Below are 14,388 nucleotides of genomic sequence, written 5' to 3' on the forward strand. Positions count from 1 at the left end.
GCTGTTAAAAGTTATAAGCTGTACTTTTCAATTACCCTGAGCATAGGCGTCAATGTTCCTGTAACAGTTTTATCATGTTGGTTAAATTATTTCTGTACTGTTTCAGTGGGGTGTTTGCTATTAGAGTGTGCCCAGGTTTGTTCACAAGTGAGACTGGAGCCTGTGCATTTCAGTATCATGGTTACAGCAGGTATTCTCGATTGGAAATAGTACCTCATCGTCATCCAACATGCCATTACATTCCCGGAAGAACAGAGGTTTGTTGATCAATAGAGTCTAGTTGTTACAGACAGTGAAGTCTGTAATGTGTCCTCCAGTGAGATCCTTTCAGCCACATACTGTATAGTGTTTTGTGTCATGACCTTGGGCTAAATTCTCAAAGCTATTTGCTTCAAAACCTCAGTAACCCGTTTTGTTTTTCAGATTGTAAAAACACACCCTATAAAGTTACCAAATCCGAAATAAACAACAGACGTTTAATTTGGGGGCTTGTGAGTGATCTGAAGTTGCTTCTTATACATAAGGAGGCTGTGTGGTCCAGCATTTAAATAAACGGGCTTGTAACCAGGAGGTCCCCAGTTAAAATCCCACCTCAGCCACTGACTCATTGTGTGACCCTCAGCAAGACACTTAACCTCCTTGTGCTCTGTCTTTTGGGTGAGATGTTGTTGTAAGTGACTCTGCAGCTGATGCATAGTTCACACACCATAGTCTTGTATCTTGTAAAGCGCTTTGTGATTATGGTCCACTGTAAATATTATTATAAATGGTGTTTTTTTTTTTCTTTTAGACATAAATAATGCTGATGATGATTTGAAGTAAATAGCTTTGAGAATCTATCCCTTGTGTTTCAGCAGCCCATACTGCTTCCTTTTGAGCAGCTTACAGATTTCTAAGTGCAGTCATGGCTCTTTTCATAAAGCGGCAAACCACTTAGGTTGAATACCAGCTTAGGAGTTTAAAATATGGGGCTCCCGAGTGGCGCATCCATTAAAGGCGCTCCACATGGAGTGCAGGATGAGCCCTATAGTCTGGACGTCGCGAGTTCGAGTCCAGGCTATTCCTTTGCCATCTGAGAACGGGAGCTTCCAGGGGGCGGCGCTCAATTGGCCAAGCGCTGCCCGGGGGGAGGGAGGGTTAGGTTGGACAGGGTATCCTCGACTCACCACGCACCAGCTACCCCTGTAGTCTGGCCGGGCGCCTGCGGGCTTGCTTGTAAGCTGCCCGAGAGCTGCGTTGTCCTCTGACGCTGTAGCTCTTGGGTAGCTGCATGGTGAGTCCGCAGTGTGAATAACAAATAATTGGCAACGACTACATTTTAAAATATATTATATATATATCCTTGATTGATATATATATATATATATATATATATATATATATATATATATATATATATATATATATATATATATATATATATATATATATATATAAATATATATCCTTGAGCCCGAGCCTTACACACTACCAGCGTTACTTGGGTATTAGAGCAGAACTAACCTCATCACTGTTGCCATCAAGGGTAAATGTTATGTTTTGGTTTAGGTTTTCATCTTGTTTTGCTACCATGTTAGGTCAATGAAGTTTTCTAAAATATCAATGTGCATTCTCTAGGTAACCAAGCAACCCACTCTTCATTCAGGTGTTCAGCCCTGATGAACTTTCTTCAGAATTCAAAATATGTTCCTGTGAGTCAAAGGGGTTTTGGTCTGTAATTCAGCCTCCCGACAGTAGAAAGCATCAAACCAACTCGGGACTTCCCTTACCAAGGTCTTGTGACCATGACAAAAGTCATCTTTATGAGGGGTGGCACCTTGGTGAGGGGCGGAAGTGCGAGTATGTAAATTTCGGCCACTGGAGTCAAGTGAGTTGTAAGAACACTTGTCAGTTTGGGATTGGTGTTCCACTGACTACAGGGGCAGGGCGTTGCATACTAAAGGGAACGTACTACTGTGTTCGGGGTTGGTCCTAAAAAGCATAGGCGGGGTGAATAGGCTGGAGGGAGAGAGGAAGCATTGGCTTGTTTTGGTTTTATTTTGTTATCACGGGGCGGAATACACATTAACGTTTTCTTTTCTGTTTTATCCCTTTTTATGTCCGGGGATATCGTGAAGAGGACTAAGGAGTTTCCAAACCCTTCTTTTTATCATTATTCCAGCACCCCCTCCCTCACGCCATTCTTTTTTCGTTTTGTTTTATTTTATCGTGTAACAAATAATATTAATAAAACAAATTTTATTTTGTTGCACGTAAATTACTGTCTGGACATTCCATTATTACTCACACGCCTCACAGTTCCCTCTTAGCCAACCTGTCTAAACTCTCTTCTCAAGACAGTGCAAAAAATATAGCTAACAGAAATGTAAAGACTAAAGGTAAAACAGTGTAGTTTTACAGCATTTTTGGTAAATATTTTTAGGTTTCATTGTTTTTCAAGCAGGAGGGTAATGAGGAGGGATTTGACAGGAAAGTAAGCACACAAAGTACAGTACACACAGGAGGAAAATGCTATACTGTAGGGGTCAGGGTCGGATATAACTACAACCCATAAACACATCTGAGGCAAAATTGGCAATTCAACCAGCCAACTGGCAAGCTTGAAAGCACCAGTGGCAACCCTTTCCTTAAATCTGTTGCGTGAAGCTATGAAAAACCACAAGGTAAAAGAGAGGAGGAAGCAATCTTAGTTTTTAGGAGCAGAGAATCTAACCCTGTTGTTGTGGTGGCATTTATCAACAGTTGCTACAGTCCAGTACATCAAGACTTACTAAAGAGAGCCCCATGCAAAAAGCATCCGGTGACATCACAGGATTCAGCGGCTCCGCTGTTGGCTTACCGTGCCCGTCTGTGAAGTTGCGTATGCCCAGGATGTTGAGATCCTGATAATGGTTCTGCTTGATGTAGGGGGTCTTCTCTGGCGTGTCCTGCAGCTGCATGGTTACCTCTTCCAGGTCCTTGTCGAGCTGCAAATTAAAAAAAAACAACATAGTCTTTGAGTGTGAGAGACTATTATAACACATTTATTTTAAAAAAATAAGGTATATAAATGATGGACATTGACTAAATGTTTTTGGTTTCTTTTTAATCCCTCGATCATTCATCCTTGACCATGACAGGCTTGAGTGACTATGACTGAAGCAGATGCACTTAATCACCTAATTAGTGAGACAGTTGATTGGACACTGGATATGGAGTGATTTCAGCTGTTGAATTGCAAGCTTGAATAAAAGCAATAAAAAAAATCAAAGAAAAAAAAACAATATGCCAGCATCTGTCAAGAGAGCAGCGCCTTTGTGCAATCGGCATGTTGGAGGCTGGACTAGGGCAGCATACTGTGGCTCGCCATCTTGGATGCTCACAGCCAGCAATTTCAAACCTTGCGAGACGGTATAACCAGACACCCTCTGTCAATGACAGGCAACGAACTGCCGAAGATCGACAGATCATTTTGCAGCATCTTCGTGATGTCAGTTGTTAATCAGCACAATAAAAAGTCACTGCATCTGCTCTAAAACAGAATTTGTCATTTTCTGATCACATCTAGTGAATTTTATCCAAATATAAGTGATACGTTTCTTTTGATGCTCAAATATACGTGATACATTGCTTTTGATGCTCAAATATACGTGATACATTGCTTTTGATGCTCAGTATATATTTTTATTATACTGTTGTTTGAATATGTTATTTAACATATGATTGTGGTAGATGTGTAATATGTTTTACAAATGTATTGTGGTTTGATTTTTTTTTATTATGTACTGTACAGTGCTTTGAGATACTTATGTATAAAAAGCTCTATAAAAATGCAAATAAATAAATAAATGTACATGATTTTATACATTTAAAAAAAACCTAAATTGGTTGTATATGTAGTAATACACAAAATATAAGTTTATTTGAGTATTACTATATAAGAATTTAGGTGACCTGTTACTAGTGGGAATGGGTCAAAATAAAACACAGCTGTAAGAAAAAAATGTATACATACAGCGGTTAGAGAAACACCTGCAATATGTAGCACACACATGTGAATGTCCCTCACATGACACATTTGTTAAGGAAATTACATCAATTTTGTAGTATATAAAAGCAGCACCTCCCAGCAGCAAGTCAGCTTCAGTGAAGGGCAAGGTGGCAAATCTGACAGACAAAATGATCAGCTTGTACTTCAAAAAACAATGATGTGTTACGAGGGAAATTAAAATAAAAATCAAAAACAATGATGTATTACGAGGGAAAGTGAAATAAAAATCAAAAACAATGATGTGTTACGAGGGAAATTAAAATAAAAATCAAAAACAATGATGTGTTACGAGGGAAAGTGAAAAAAAAATCAAAAACAATGATGTGTTACGAGGGAAAGTGAAAAAAAATCAAAAACAATGATGTGTTACGAGGGAAAGTGAAATAAAAATCAAAAACAATGATGTGTTACGAGGGAAAGTGAAATAAAAATCAAAAACAATGATGTGTTACGAGGGAAAGTGAAAAAAAAATCAAAAAACAATGACGTGTTACGAGGGAAAGTGAAATAAAAATAAAAAACAATGATGTGTTACGAGGGAAAGTGAAATAAAAATCAAAAAACAATGACGTGTTACGAGGGAAAGTGAAATAAAAATCAAAAACAATGATGTGTTACGAGGGAAAGTGAAATAAAAATCAAAAACAATGATGTGTTACGAGGGAAATTAAAATAAAAATCAAAAACAATGATGTGTTACGAGGGAAAGTGAAAAAAAAATCAAAAACAATGATGTGTTACGAGGGAAAGTGAAATAAAAATCAAAAACAATGATGTGTTACGAGGGAAAGTGAAATAAAAATCAAAAACAATGATGTGTTACGAGGGAAAGTGAAAAAAAAATCAAAAAACAATGACGTGTTACGAGGGAAAGTGAAATAAAAATAAAAAACAATGATGTGTTACGAGGGAAAGTGAAATAAAAATCAAAAAACAATGACGTGTTACGAGGGAAAGTGAAATAAAAATCAAAAACAATGATGTGTTACGAGGGAAAGTGAAATAAAAATCAAAAACAATGATGTGTTACGAGGGAAAGTGAAATAAAAATCAAAAACAATGATGTGTTACGAGGGAAAGTGAAATAAAAATCAAAAACAATGATGTGTTACGAGGGAAAGTGAAATAAAAATCAAAAACAATGATGTGTTACGAGGGAAAGTGAAATAAAAATCAAAAACAATGATGTGTTACGAGGGAAAGTGAAATAAAAATCAAAAACAATGATGTGTTACGAGGGAAAGTGAAATAAAAATCAAAAACAATGATGTGTTACGAGGGAAAGTGAAATAAAAATCAAAAACAATGATGTGTTACGAGGGAAAGTGAAATAAAAATCAAAAACAATGATGTGTTACGAGGGAAAGTGAAATAAAAATCAAAAACAATGACGTGTTACGAGGGAAAGTGAAATAAAAATCAAAAACAATGATGTGTTACGAGGGAAAGTGAAATAAAAATCAAAAACAATGATGTGTTACGAGGGAAAGTGAAATAAAAATCAAAAACAATGATGTGTTACGAGGGAAAGTGAAATAAAAATCAAAAACAATGATGTGTTACGAGGGAAAGTGAAATAAAAATCAAAAACAATGACGTGTTACGAGGGAAAGTGAAATAAAAATCAAAAACAATGATGTGTTACGAGGGAAAGTGAAAAAAAATTAAAAAAAACAATTTGCTGTTCTGGATATTTTCTAAAGGAAGTAGAGGCAGCAATTAACAATTAAAAGCAACTTGCGGGAAACACATTAAATGCTGTCCTATACCCAACTGTGTTACGGCAGGTGTTTCAGTATTTTTTTGGGGGGGATCCCATCCCTTTATTTTTCCCAACAAATTCGTCTCAAGAATACATGCAAATTTGTGACACCAGAAATTATCTTTCATAAAGATCAAGTTTATCTGCAGTATCAGTTACGTACTGTAGTCATTCCCCATGCTCGTGTATGAGGCTACTGTCTATTGTGTCTCGGTACTGTCCCAGTAATTGTTGGAAGGTGGTGTGGATTAGCATCGTGCAGACGTTACCCTCTGAACCAGAGCTCTTAATTCCACATGAACTGGCACTTGTTTTAAGAGGTGGCTGGTAAGTCCAATATCACATTTTTAGTGGGTAGTTTTCCGCATTCATGGCAAAGACCAAAGCAGAAGGGTGGAGCATTGCCTGCCTGCAGGGTCAAGTTGGTGCTGGTGGCTGAGCACCGAATTTGAGACGAACAGAAAAGCAATATATAATATATAAAAAATTGTCCTCTATAAAATAGATTACCGGTTACATGCCTTTTTATAAAACTGCAGTGGGCGGGCAGTATAAACGTGTGTCTGGTGAGTATACTGTGGGGTAGGCTTGTGTGTTTGTTAGTGGCAGCTTGGTTAAGATGGATTGACATACAGTTTCTCAATCCGGACCTACATAATTCATCTTCAGTATAACAACATACCTTTTCCTCTCCACACACACACACACACACACACACACACACACACATGCACACATAACGACAGGGAATGAGAAGTGTCTTGTAAGGCTTTTTCTGGTACAACGAGTTTAAACCCCCCACTGTGCTCTGTGTTGGTGACAGCTAGAAGAACCTTCCTGTGTTGTGACAGTTAAGGTTTCTAGCAGCCCATTCAGTGTTAAAGCCTCCCTCTGGGATGGTGGGGGAGTATTTCCTGTACAGCAAGTATACTGTCATAAATAATCTAATATCATAAATATCAATTAGGCTGAATGACAATATATTAAGGCATAACTGACTGAAGGAAGAAAATAAAGAACTGAGTGCTAGCAAGGTACTGAAGGCAGCCTGAGCTAAATTATGTCACATATTAGTTTTCTTTTTCCAGCTATACAGTATATCGTTATGAACCAATAAAGACTAAACCCACTGTTTGTAAATAACTATTTATGTAATTTCAGGTTCACTATTTCCCAGTAATGGATCTTGATTTGTCTATTTGATTAATGTAGTAGGAAATTTGTGAGGTATAAAATACTGTACATTTAAAACCTTATTGTTATTCTATTCATTATCCTACCTGAAGATAACAACTAAGCTTGAAATCGCATTTCGTAAAACCCAGTAGGAAGACACATTAAAAATATGACTTCATACAAGCAAAATATAGATCATAACAGCAGCTACTGTGTAACTGAAGTGGACAGATAGGCATTTTCCTACAAAACAAATATGAATGTAGATGCAGTGAAGTACAGGTGCTGACACAGTACCTCTGTGATTCGCATCCTCAGGCGGTGGTTGTCTGTCTGCAGCCCCTCCAGTCGAGATGTGTTGGCCTGGTTCACGCTGGTCACAGATGTTGACGTCTTCGAGTCCTCCTTCTTCTGGTTTTGGGTGAACTGAAGCCTCCGGTTCTGAGTGGCTGCGTCTGGATTCGTTCTCATTGTGATTAGCTGTCGGAATTAAGAAAGAACACAAACTACAGTGCAATCCTTCAAGACTCTCCTAACATGAACCAAACATTGGTAATGTAATCTGATTATTCCAAAGGAAAGGTAATTAAAAAGTAATATTGTGAATGTTTGTATAGCAGCTGGTCGGTCCATGTTATCAGTCCTCCTCAACAGAAAGCAGCATTATTAAACCATACATTTTGGAATAAAATTAAAGGAAGCTTCATCACTTTTCATCTACACACTATCTAAATGTGCTTTACAAAAATCCCCAAACAAGGTTGGTAGTTTGCTGGTGAGGAGAAATCCATCTTCAAGAAGGTATCCTAAGACCACAAGAACGTCCCACTACTCCAAATGACTGTGTGTTGTTGGGTGGTACTGATGGATTTACATTTTATGTTGACAGCTTGTTCATAACTCACACATCTAAATGTACTACTGGTAGCAACCCTGCCACTTCCAAAGAATGCCATAATAGTCTAAGATACATAATACTCATGTAAAAAATTAAGTTGCCTAACGACAAAAGTGTTGCCATCAAAACACGTTTTCAAGCAGTTCTTAAGCTGTAACAGAAGAGAATGCAATCACTGTGCTTTTGGACTCACCTTTGGCATAAACACTAAACACAAGGTGATAGTGCTACAGAAAATGATGACCAGCGCCACTATGCAGAACTGCACGTTGGGCTGGTCGCGGGTGAGGAAGGACACGGCAGCTCCGATGATGCACATGATGCCCACGTTGTACACACTCATCCCGATGTACTTGCTGTCGTTCAAGGCAGGGATGCTTACATTGCGAGTCTCCCAGGCTAGAAAACACCCGAATAACTGTAAAACAAGAGAGGGAACATTCTATTATACAGCATTACTGGAGCTAAGAGATAAAAATGATATACTAGTACTCCATATCTATGGATTTTAAGTGGCAACGCAAATTCCCACACCATTGACATTGTTGCAAGATTTGTTTCTTCTGTTTGTCTTTGGCTAATTTAGAATGATAGGATAACCTGACCAGTACATTGGGAATACATTAGTATTTGAACTGTGTTCTGAGATACGATCCTATGCTGATGAACAGGATAGTATTTTGTTATTATTTAAGCTCACATTTTAACTAGGGGTCTGCAGATTTGGGAATTATAAATCGGCAAGACCAGATTGGAATGCAGTACTACAATTCCCAATATACAGTACTGTACACTACCCTTCAATACGTATTTGTACAATATAGGACAAAGGTGTACAATGGTAATAGATAATTGGAAACATCCCAAATCAATATTTAGCTGGTTTTCCTTACCACAGATTGGACTCAATAGTCATAGATTTATTGCGATTCAACTTTTGCCCCTTCCTTCACTCACATATTTTATAGATGCTCCATGATGTCAGTTTTTTGCTTCATAGCTATTTAGAATCCAGTCAGTGTGATCCAGGACATGTTCTATCAACTTTAAATCAATAAACTGCCAAATTGCTTATGTATTTATTTACATTTTTTTTAAACCAAGAAATTGGAGCAGATTGTCAGATCTCATTTTAAAGTCTAGGAAGATGGACAGGCCAAAGCTATAGGCACTCACACAGAATGACAGCACAGACATTCACATGCTGTGAAAAAAAGAAACCAAGTGTTTTTAAAAAAAAACACTTACACAAGATGTCCAAGCAAGAGTGCTGACTGGTTTTAAAAACCAAGGGGGCTGGTGTGGGATTTTATGTGGGCGGCTGGTGAACTGCAGGACAAGAATCTGCAGCAAGTGAGAGCAGACCTGCCAGATTCAGCCCGACAAGTCTAAACGAGGCAGTGTCATCATCACAAGGACTTTAAAGAAGCGATGTTTCAGCTCAGCACTGTATCTCTTCAGGGATTATAGAGTGTAGGAATTAGCTCATGGAGATGTATGCAGTCCTTTAGGTCACTTCTTTTTCATGTTTTGCATTTGGGCAGCAACGTTAATTTTTTTTTTTTTTTTTATAAATTTAGTTGTTGCCAATTAGTTTGTATTGTTTTCTCCCCAATTTGAAATGCCCAATTATTTTTAGGCTCAGCTCACCGCTACCACCCCTGCGCTGACTCGGGAGGGGCGAAGATGAACACACGCTGTCCTCCAAAGCGTGTGCCGTCAGCCGCCCGCTTCTTTACACTCTGCAGACTCGCCATGCAGCCGCCTCAGAGCTACAGCGTCGGAGGACAACGCAGCTCTGGGCAGCTTACAGGCAAGCCCGCAGGCGCCCGGCCAGACTACAGGGGTCGCTGGTGCGCGGTGAGCCAAGGACACCCTGGCCGACCTAACCCTCCCTCCCCCGGACGACGCTCGGCCAATTGAGCTCCCGTCCACGGTCGGCTGTGGAATAGCCTGGACTCGAACCGGCGATGTCCAGAGCAACGTTAATTTGACTTAAAGAGGAAGTAGCTTCAAGTTACCTTTTATTTTTTTTCTGTTCCTATACCTCATCACAGTGTTTGCAATCATTCCGAGTGGTTCTAAGAATTACTCAATTCTTTTTTTCTGTTCTTATACCTCTTCACAGTGTTCGCAATCATTCCGAGTGGTTCTGGGAATTACTCAGTTCTTTTTTTTATTTGTATTGTTTTGTTAAGTCTGTATTAAACAAGAGCTTCTCTTCAGTTCTGGTTGCCTACCACAGATAGATGTAACACAGGCTAGTGTGTTTGTAGAGAGTACGCTGCTGTGCGCTAGATTGGGCTGATCTATCCTACATAACATATATTTATAGCAGGCAACAAGCACAGAATGGCAGCTCTTAACTGATTTTCAACACTCCGTACATAAACTTCTCAAAAAAAAAAAAAATAGAAAACAGTATCTGAGTCAGGAGTAAGGGAAAGTAAAAAAAAACAATAATAATACAAAAACCAAATGAACAGGAATGTTTTTTTGAAGCTACTTACTCTTTAATGGATTAGAAAATTCTCAAGTCACATGACTTCTTGATCTGTTATGCAAATATATCCTTTCTGCGGTTAATTTCAGTCATGATGACCAAGATAGATAGAGGGATGGTATAATGTAATTGCCCAATTTGGCAAGTTTTGCTTGTGTCCAAGGCTGCACAAATCAGTGCTACCCCAGTGATCTCAGTATCTAAAATGACATCAGCTGTGGTGTAGAGCTGGAACGCGCCTGAACGCCATTCCAATACTAGTTTCTATAAGCAGCTCAGAGGTGTAGAGCTGGAACGCGCCTGAACGCCATTCCAGTACTAGTTTCTATAAGCAGCTCAGAGGTGTAGAGCTGGAACGCGCCTGAACACCATTCCAGTACTAGTTTCTATAAGCAGCTCAGTGGTGTAGAGCTGGAACGCGCCTGAACACCATTCCAGTACTAGTTTCTATAAGCAGCTCAGTGGTGTAGAGCTGGAACGCGCCTGAACACCATTCCAGTACTAGTTTCTATAAGCAGCTCAGAGGTGTAGAGCTGGAACGCACCTGAACACCATTCCAGTACTAGTTTCTATAAGCAGCTCAGAGGTGTAGAGCTGGAACGCGCCTGAACACCATTCCAGTACTAGTTTCTATAAGCAGCTCAGAGATGTAGAGCTGGAACGCGCCTGAACACCATTCCAGTACTAGTTTCTATAAGCAGCTCAGAGGTGTAGAGCTGGAACGTGCCTGAACGCCATTCCAGTACTAGTTTCTATAAGCAGCTCAGAGGTGTAGAGCTGGAACGCGCCTGAACACCATTCCAGTACTAGTTTCTATAAGCAGCTCAGAGGTGTAGAGCTGGAACGCGCCTGAACACCATTCCAGTACTAGTTTCTATAAGCAGCTCAGAGGTGTAGAGCTGGAACGCGCCTGAACGCCATTCCAGTACTAGTTTCTATAAGCAGCTCAGAGGTGTAGAGCTGGAACGCGCCTGAACACCATTCCAGTACTAGTTTCTATAAGCAGCTCAGAGGTGTAGAGCTGGAACGCGCCTGAACGCCATTCCAGTACTAGTTTCTATAAGCAGCTCAGAGGTGTAGAGCTGGAACGCGCCTGAACACCATTCCAGTACTAGTTTCTATAAGCAGCTCAGAGGTGTAGAGCTGGAACGCGCCTGAACGCCATTCCAGTACTAGTTTCTATAAGCAGCTCAGAGGTGTAGAGCTGGAACGCGCCTGAACGCCATTCCAGTACTAGTTTCTATAAGCAGCTCAGAGGTGTAGAGCTGGAACGCGCCTGAACGCCATTCCAGTACTAGTTTCTATAAGCAGCTCAGAGGTGTAGAGCTGGAACGCACCTGAACACCATTCCAGTACTAGTTTCTATAAGCAGCTCAGAGGTGTAGAGCTGGAACGCGCCTGAACACCATTCCAGTACTAGTTTCTATAAGCAGCTCAGAGGTGTAGAGCTGGAACGCACCTGAACACCATTCCAGTACTAGTTTCTATAAGCAGCTCAGACATCCTCGTCTGCCACTGACACACAGACATGTAAAGTAAAGCGTTCTGAAAAGATGGAAAAGACACTGTGGAAATATTTGCGGAAATTAGATAAATCCATTACCCTATAATATGTGTTAATAGAAGTTCAGTTTATAAATAAAATGTGAATGCGTATAATAATAATCCTTGTTTAGGAAAATCTGTATTTTAAGACTACCCCAATGATCAGCTGAACTGGAGGACGGACTTACCATGAGTAGCCCTTTGTAGGCATAGACTATGCCAAGCCAGATAGTCATGTTTGCATTTTCACAGTGTTCCAGGAAAGGGCGGATTGCAATGTCTCTGCCTTGAGGGTCTGCCTGTAAGAAAGCAAAAGAAAAACAGAGTTGGGGGAAGCGATGCCCGGCAGATCACTTGTCACTGTGTTTTATTGCCCTTCCACTGGGGTGCCAAAAGCTACAACGTTTTACCATATTGTTGAAAGAGAGAGAGAATGCAATGATTAATCTACGATCTGCATTCTGGTTCGCTAGTCAGACTTTGTCTTTGTAAAGCAGAAATTGACATCATCACCAAAACAAACCAAAGGAATACATCATTAAGAAATGCGTCTGGTTTCAAAAAGGGCTGCTTACCAATGCTGTCTTAATAAAACCACACAAGAGACTTCTGCAATGCATTAACTGTGTGGGTTATTTTTGGGTTTTTTTTGGGGGGGGGGGGGGCTGCACCTTATAAAAATGGAGTAGCTCATTCCGTGATTCACTCCCCCTTTTACACCAATGGCGTGAAGTTTAATTTAATTCCTCCAGCAGTCCTGATGATGTCTTAATGAGCACCTTTCAACTGGTATTCCCTATTGTACACATCCAACACAGCAGGCTTCTGTACTTATTGGAAATGCTGTCATTGTTTATCTGTTGAGGAATGCAATGGTATTGTATTTATTGTATTGTATTTGTATTTATCCAAGCTGTAGAGGAGTGGTGTGTGCATGGCAGGTGTTATAAAAGTTTTATTTCTCATAAGCTAGAGTTTTCCTCAGGATGAACCATAGAAGATTTCAGGAAAAAAGTCCCCAAGCAGTCATATTTCAATAGTAAATTGAAGATGACTGTGGGGCAACATTCTCTGCAAATGAGGCCAGTGATAATACAAGCTGTCCTGCAGCTTTAATGCACCCACTCTCTTCAGATCTGAAATTTTAGATTTCAAATATCGGTGCAGAATGCAGACATGGTTGACTCGTCAGATTTTTCCTTCTTTTGACTCTGTATATAGCTTATATGAGGGACACAAAGATGCTGTTATCAAACATGTCCACTTGGAAGAAAGGTATGGCTCTATTGTATGGTATCCAAAGAAATTACGAAAACCCTCTCAAACAGGAATGACAAAGCTACTGTCAACCTGTGCTGCCTCACTGTAGATAAGTGATCCATTACTGGGAATATATATTTTTAGAAAATGGCAAGAACAGAGGGAGCAATTGCAATTACAAGTGTTCCAACCTGTGCAGATATCACCATACCAGCACAGCTTGGAACTTTGGCTGATTCCTTTGACAACCAATTAATTGTGTGGAAGGGTGGGGGTGCTGCTGTTCCAAATGATGCTGTGTTGCTAAGCAGATTCAGAGCTTGATCTATAAATAAATAAATACATAAATATAAATTTAAAAAATCTCAGATTTTAGCTGGTAAATATAGGTTTAAACATACAGAGGTTCAGTGTTGAGGTTCACCAACTATGCTACCCAGCTCCTGGTCCAGGCCCTGGTACTCTCCCGCCTAGACTACTGCAACTCCCTCCTGGCTGGCCTCCCTGCGTCCGCCACCCGTCCGCTCCAGCTCATCCAGAACTCTGCTGCCCGCCTAGTGTTCTCTCTGCCTCGCTTCGCCCACGCTACTCCACTACTCCGCTCGCTCCACTGGCTCCCGATCACCGCTCGCATCCAGTTCAAGACTCTTGTACTAGCCTACAGATGCCTTGACCAGTCTGCACCCAGCTACCTCCAGACCCTCATCTCTCCCTACACCCCCACTCGACCTCTCCGCTCCGCCTGCACTAGAAGACTAGCTCTACCACCGCTACGCTCCCCTGCCTCCAAAGCCCGCTCCTTCTCCACCCTTGCTCCGCAGTGGTGGAATGACCTTCCTACAGATGTCAGGACTGCCCAGTCCCTGACCACATTCCGGCGCCTCCTTAAGACTCACCTCTTCAAAGAGCACCTGTAGAACTCCTCTGTTTGTATCCTGGGACACTATCACCCTTCATGTAAATGTGCTTTATTTTGCTCTTATCAGCCCCTATTTTACTGCATTTAATCCTGTACTTCAGAATACTGTAATCTGCCAAGTTTTTAACCTGTAGTACTTTGTATTTAAACACATCCTGATGTAACTATCACTATTACCTGCTGTATTATTGAATTGTGGTTTGTCAAACTTGTACTTTACTTGAACAAAAGTTATTGTATTTCTTGCTCTTATTGTATTACTTGTATTGTAACGCTTGAAATGTTTTTGCCTACG

The 14,388-nt window shown here is 40.3% G+C and overlaps 1 protein-coding gene across 1 annotated transcript in view; it reads right to left on the bottom strand.

Annotated features, from left to right (window-relative positions):
• Positions 1-14,388, bottom strand: part of LOC117435443 (gamma-aminobutyric acid type B receptor subunit 2-like) — a 295,459-nt gene that overhangs the window by 14,100 nt on the left and 266,971 nt on the right. Inside the window, exons 14-17 of the mRNA XM_034058593.3 lie at positions 12,103-12,213; positions 8,060-8,284; positions 7,266-7,448; positions 2,840-2,966 (exon numbers count right to left, since the gene is read on the bottom strand). Of these exons, the coding sequence (XP_033914484.1) occupies positions 2,840-2,966; positions 7,266-7,448; positions 8,060-8,284; positions 12,103-12,213 (646 nt within the window). The remainder of the gene's footprint in view (positions 1-2,839; positions 2,967-7,265; positions 7,449-8,059; positions 8,285-12,102; positions 12,214-14,388) is intronic.

Source organism: Acipenser ruthenus, chromosome 3 (assembly GCF_902713425.1).
Source record: "Acipenser ruthenus chromosome 3, fAciRut3.2 maternal haplotype, whole genome shotgun sequence".
NCBI classification, from domain to species: Eukaryota; Metazoa; Chordata; class Actinopteri; order Acipenseriformes; family Acipenseridae; genus Acipenser; species Acipenser ruthenus.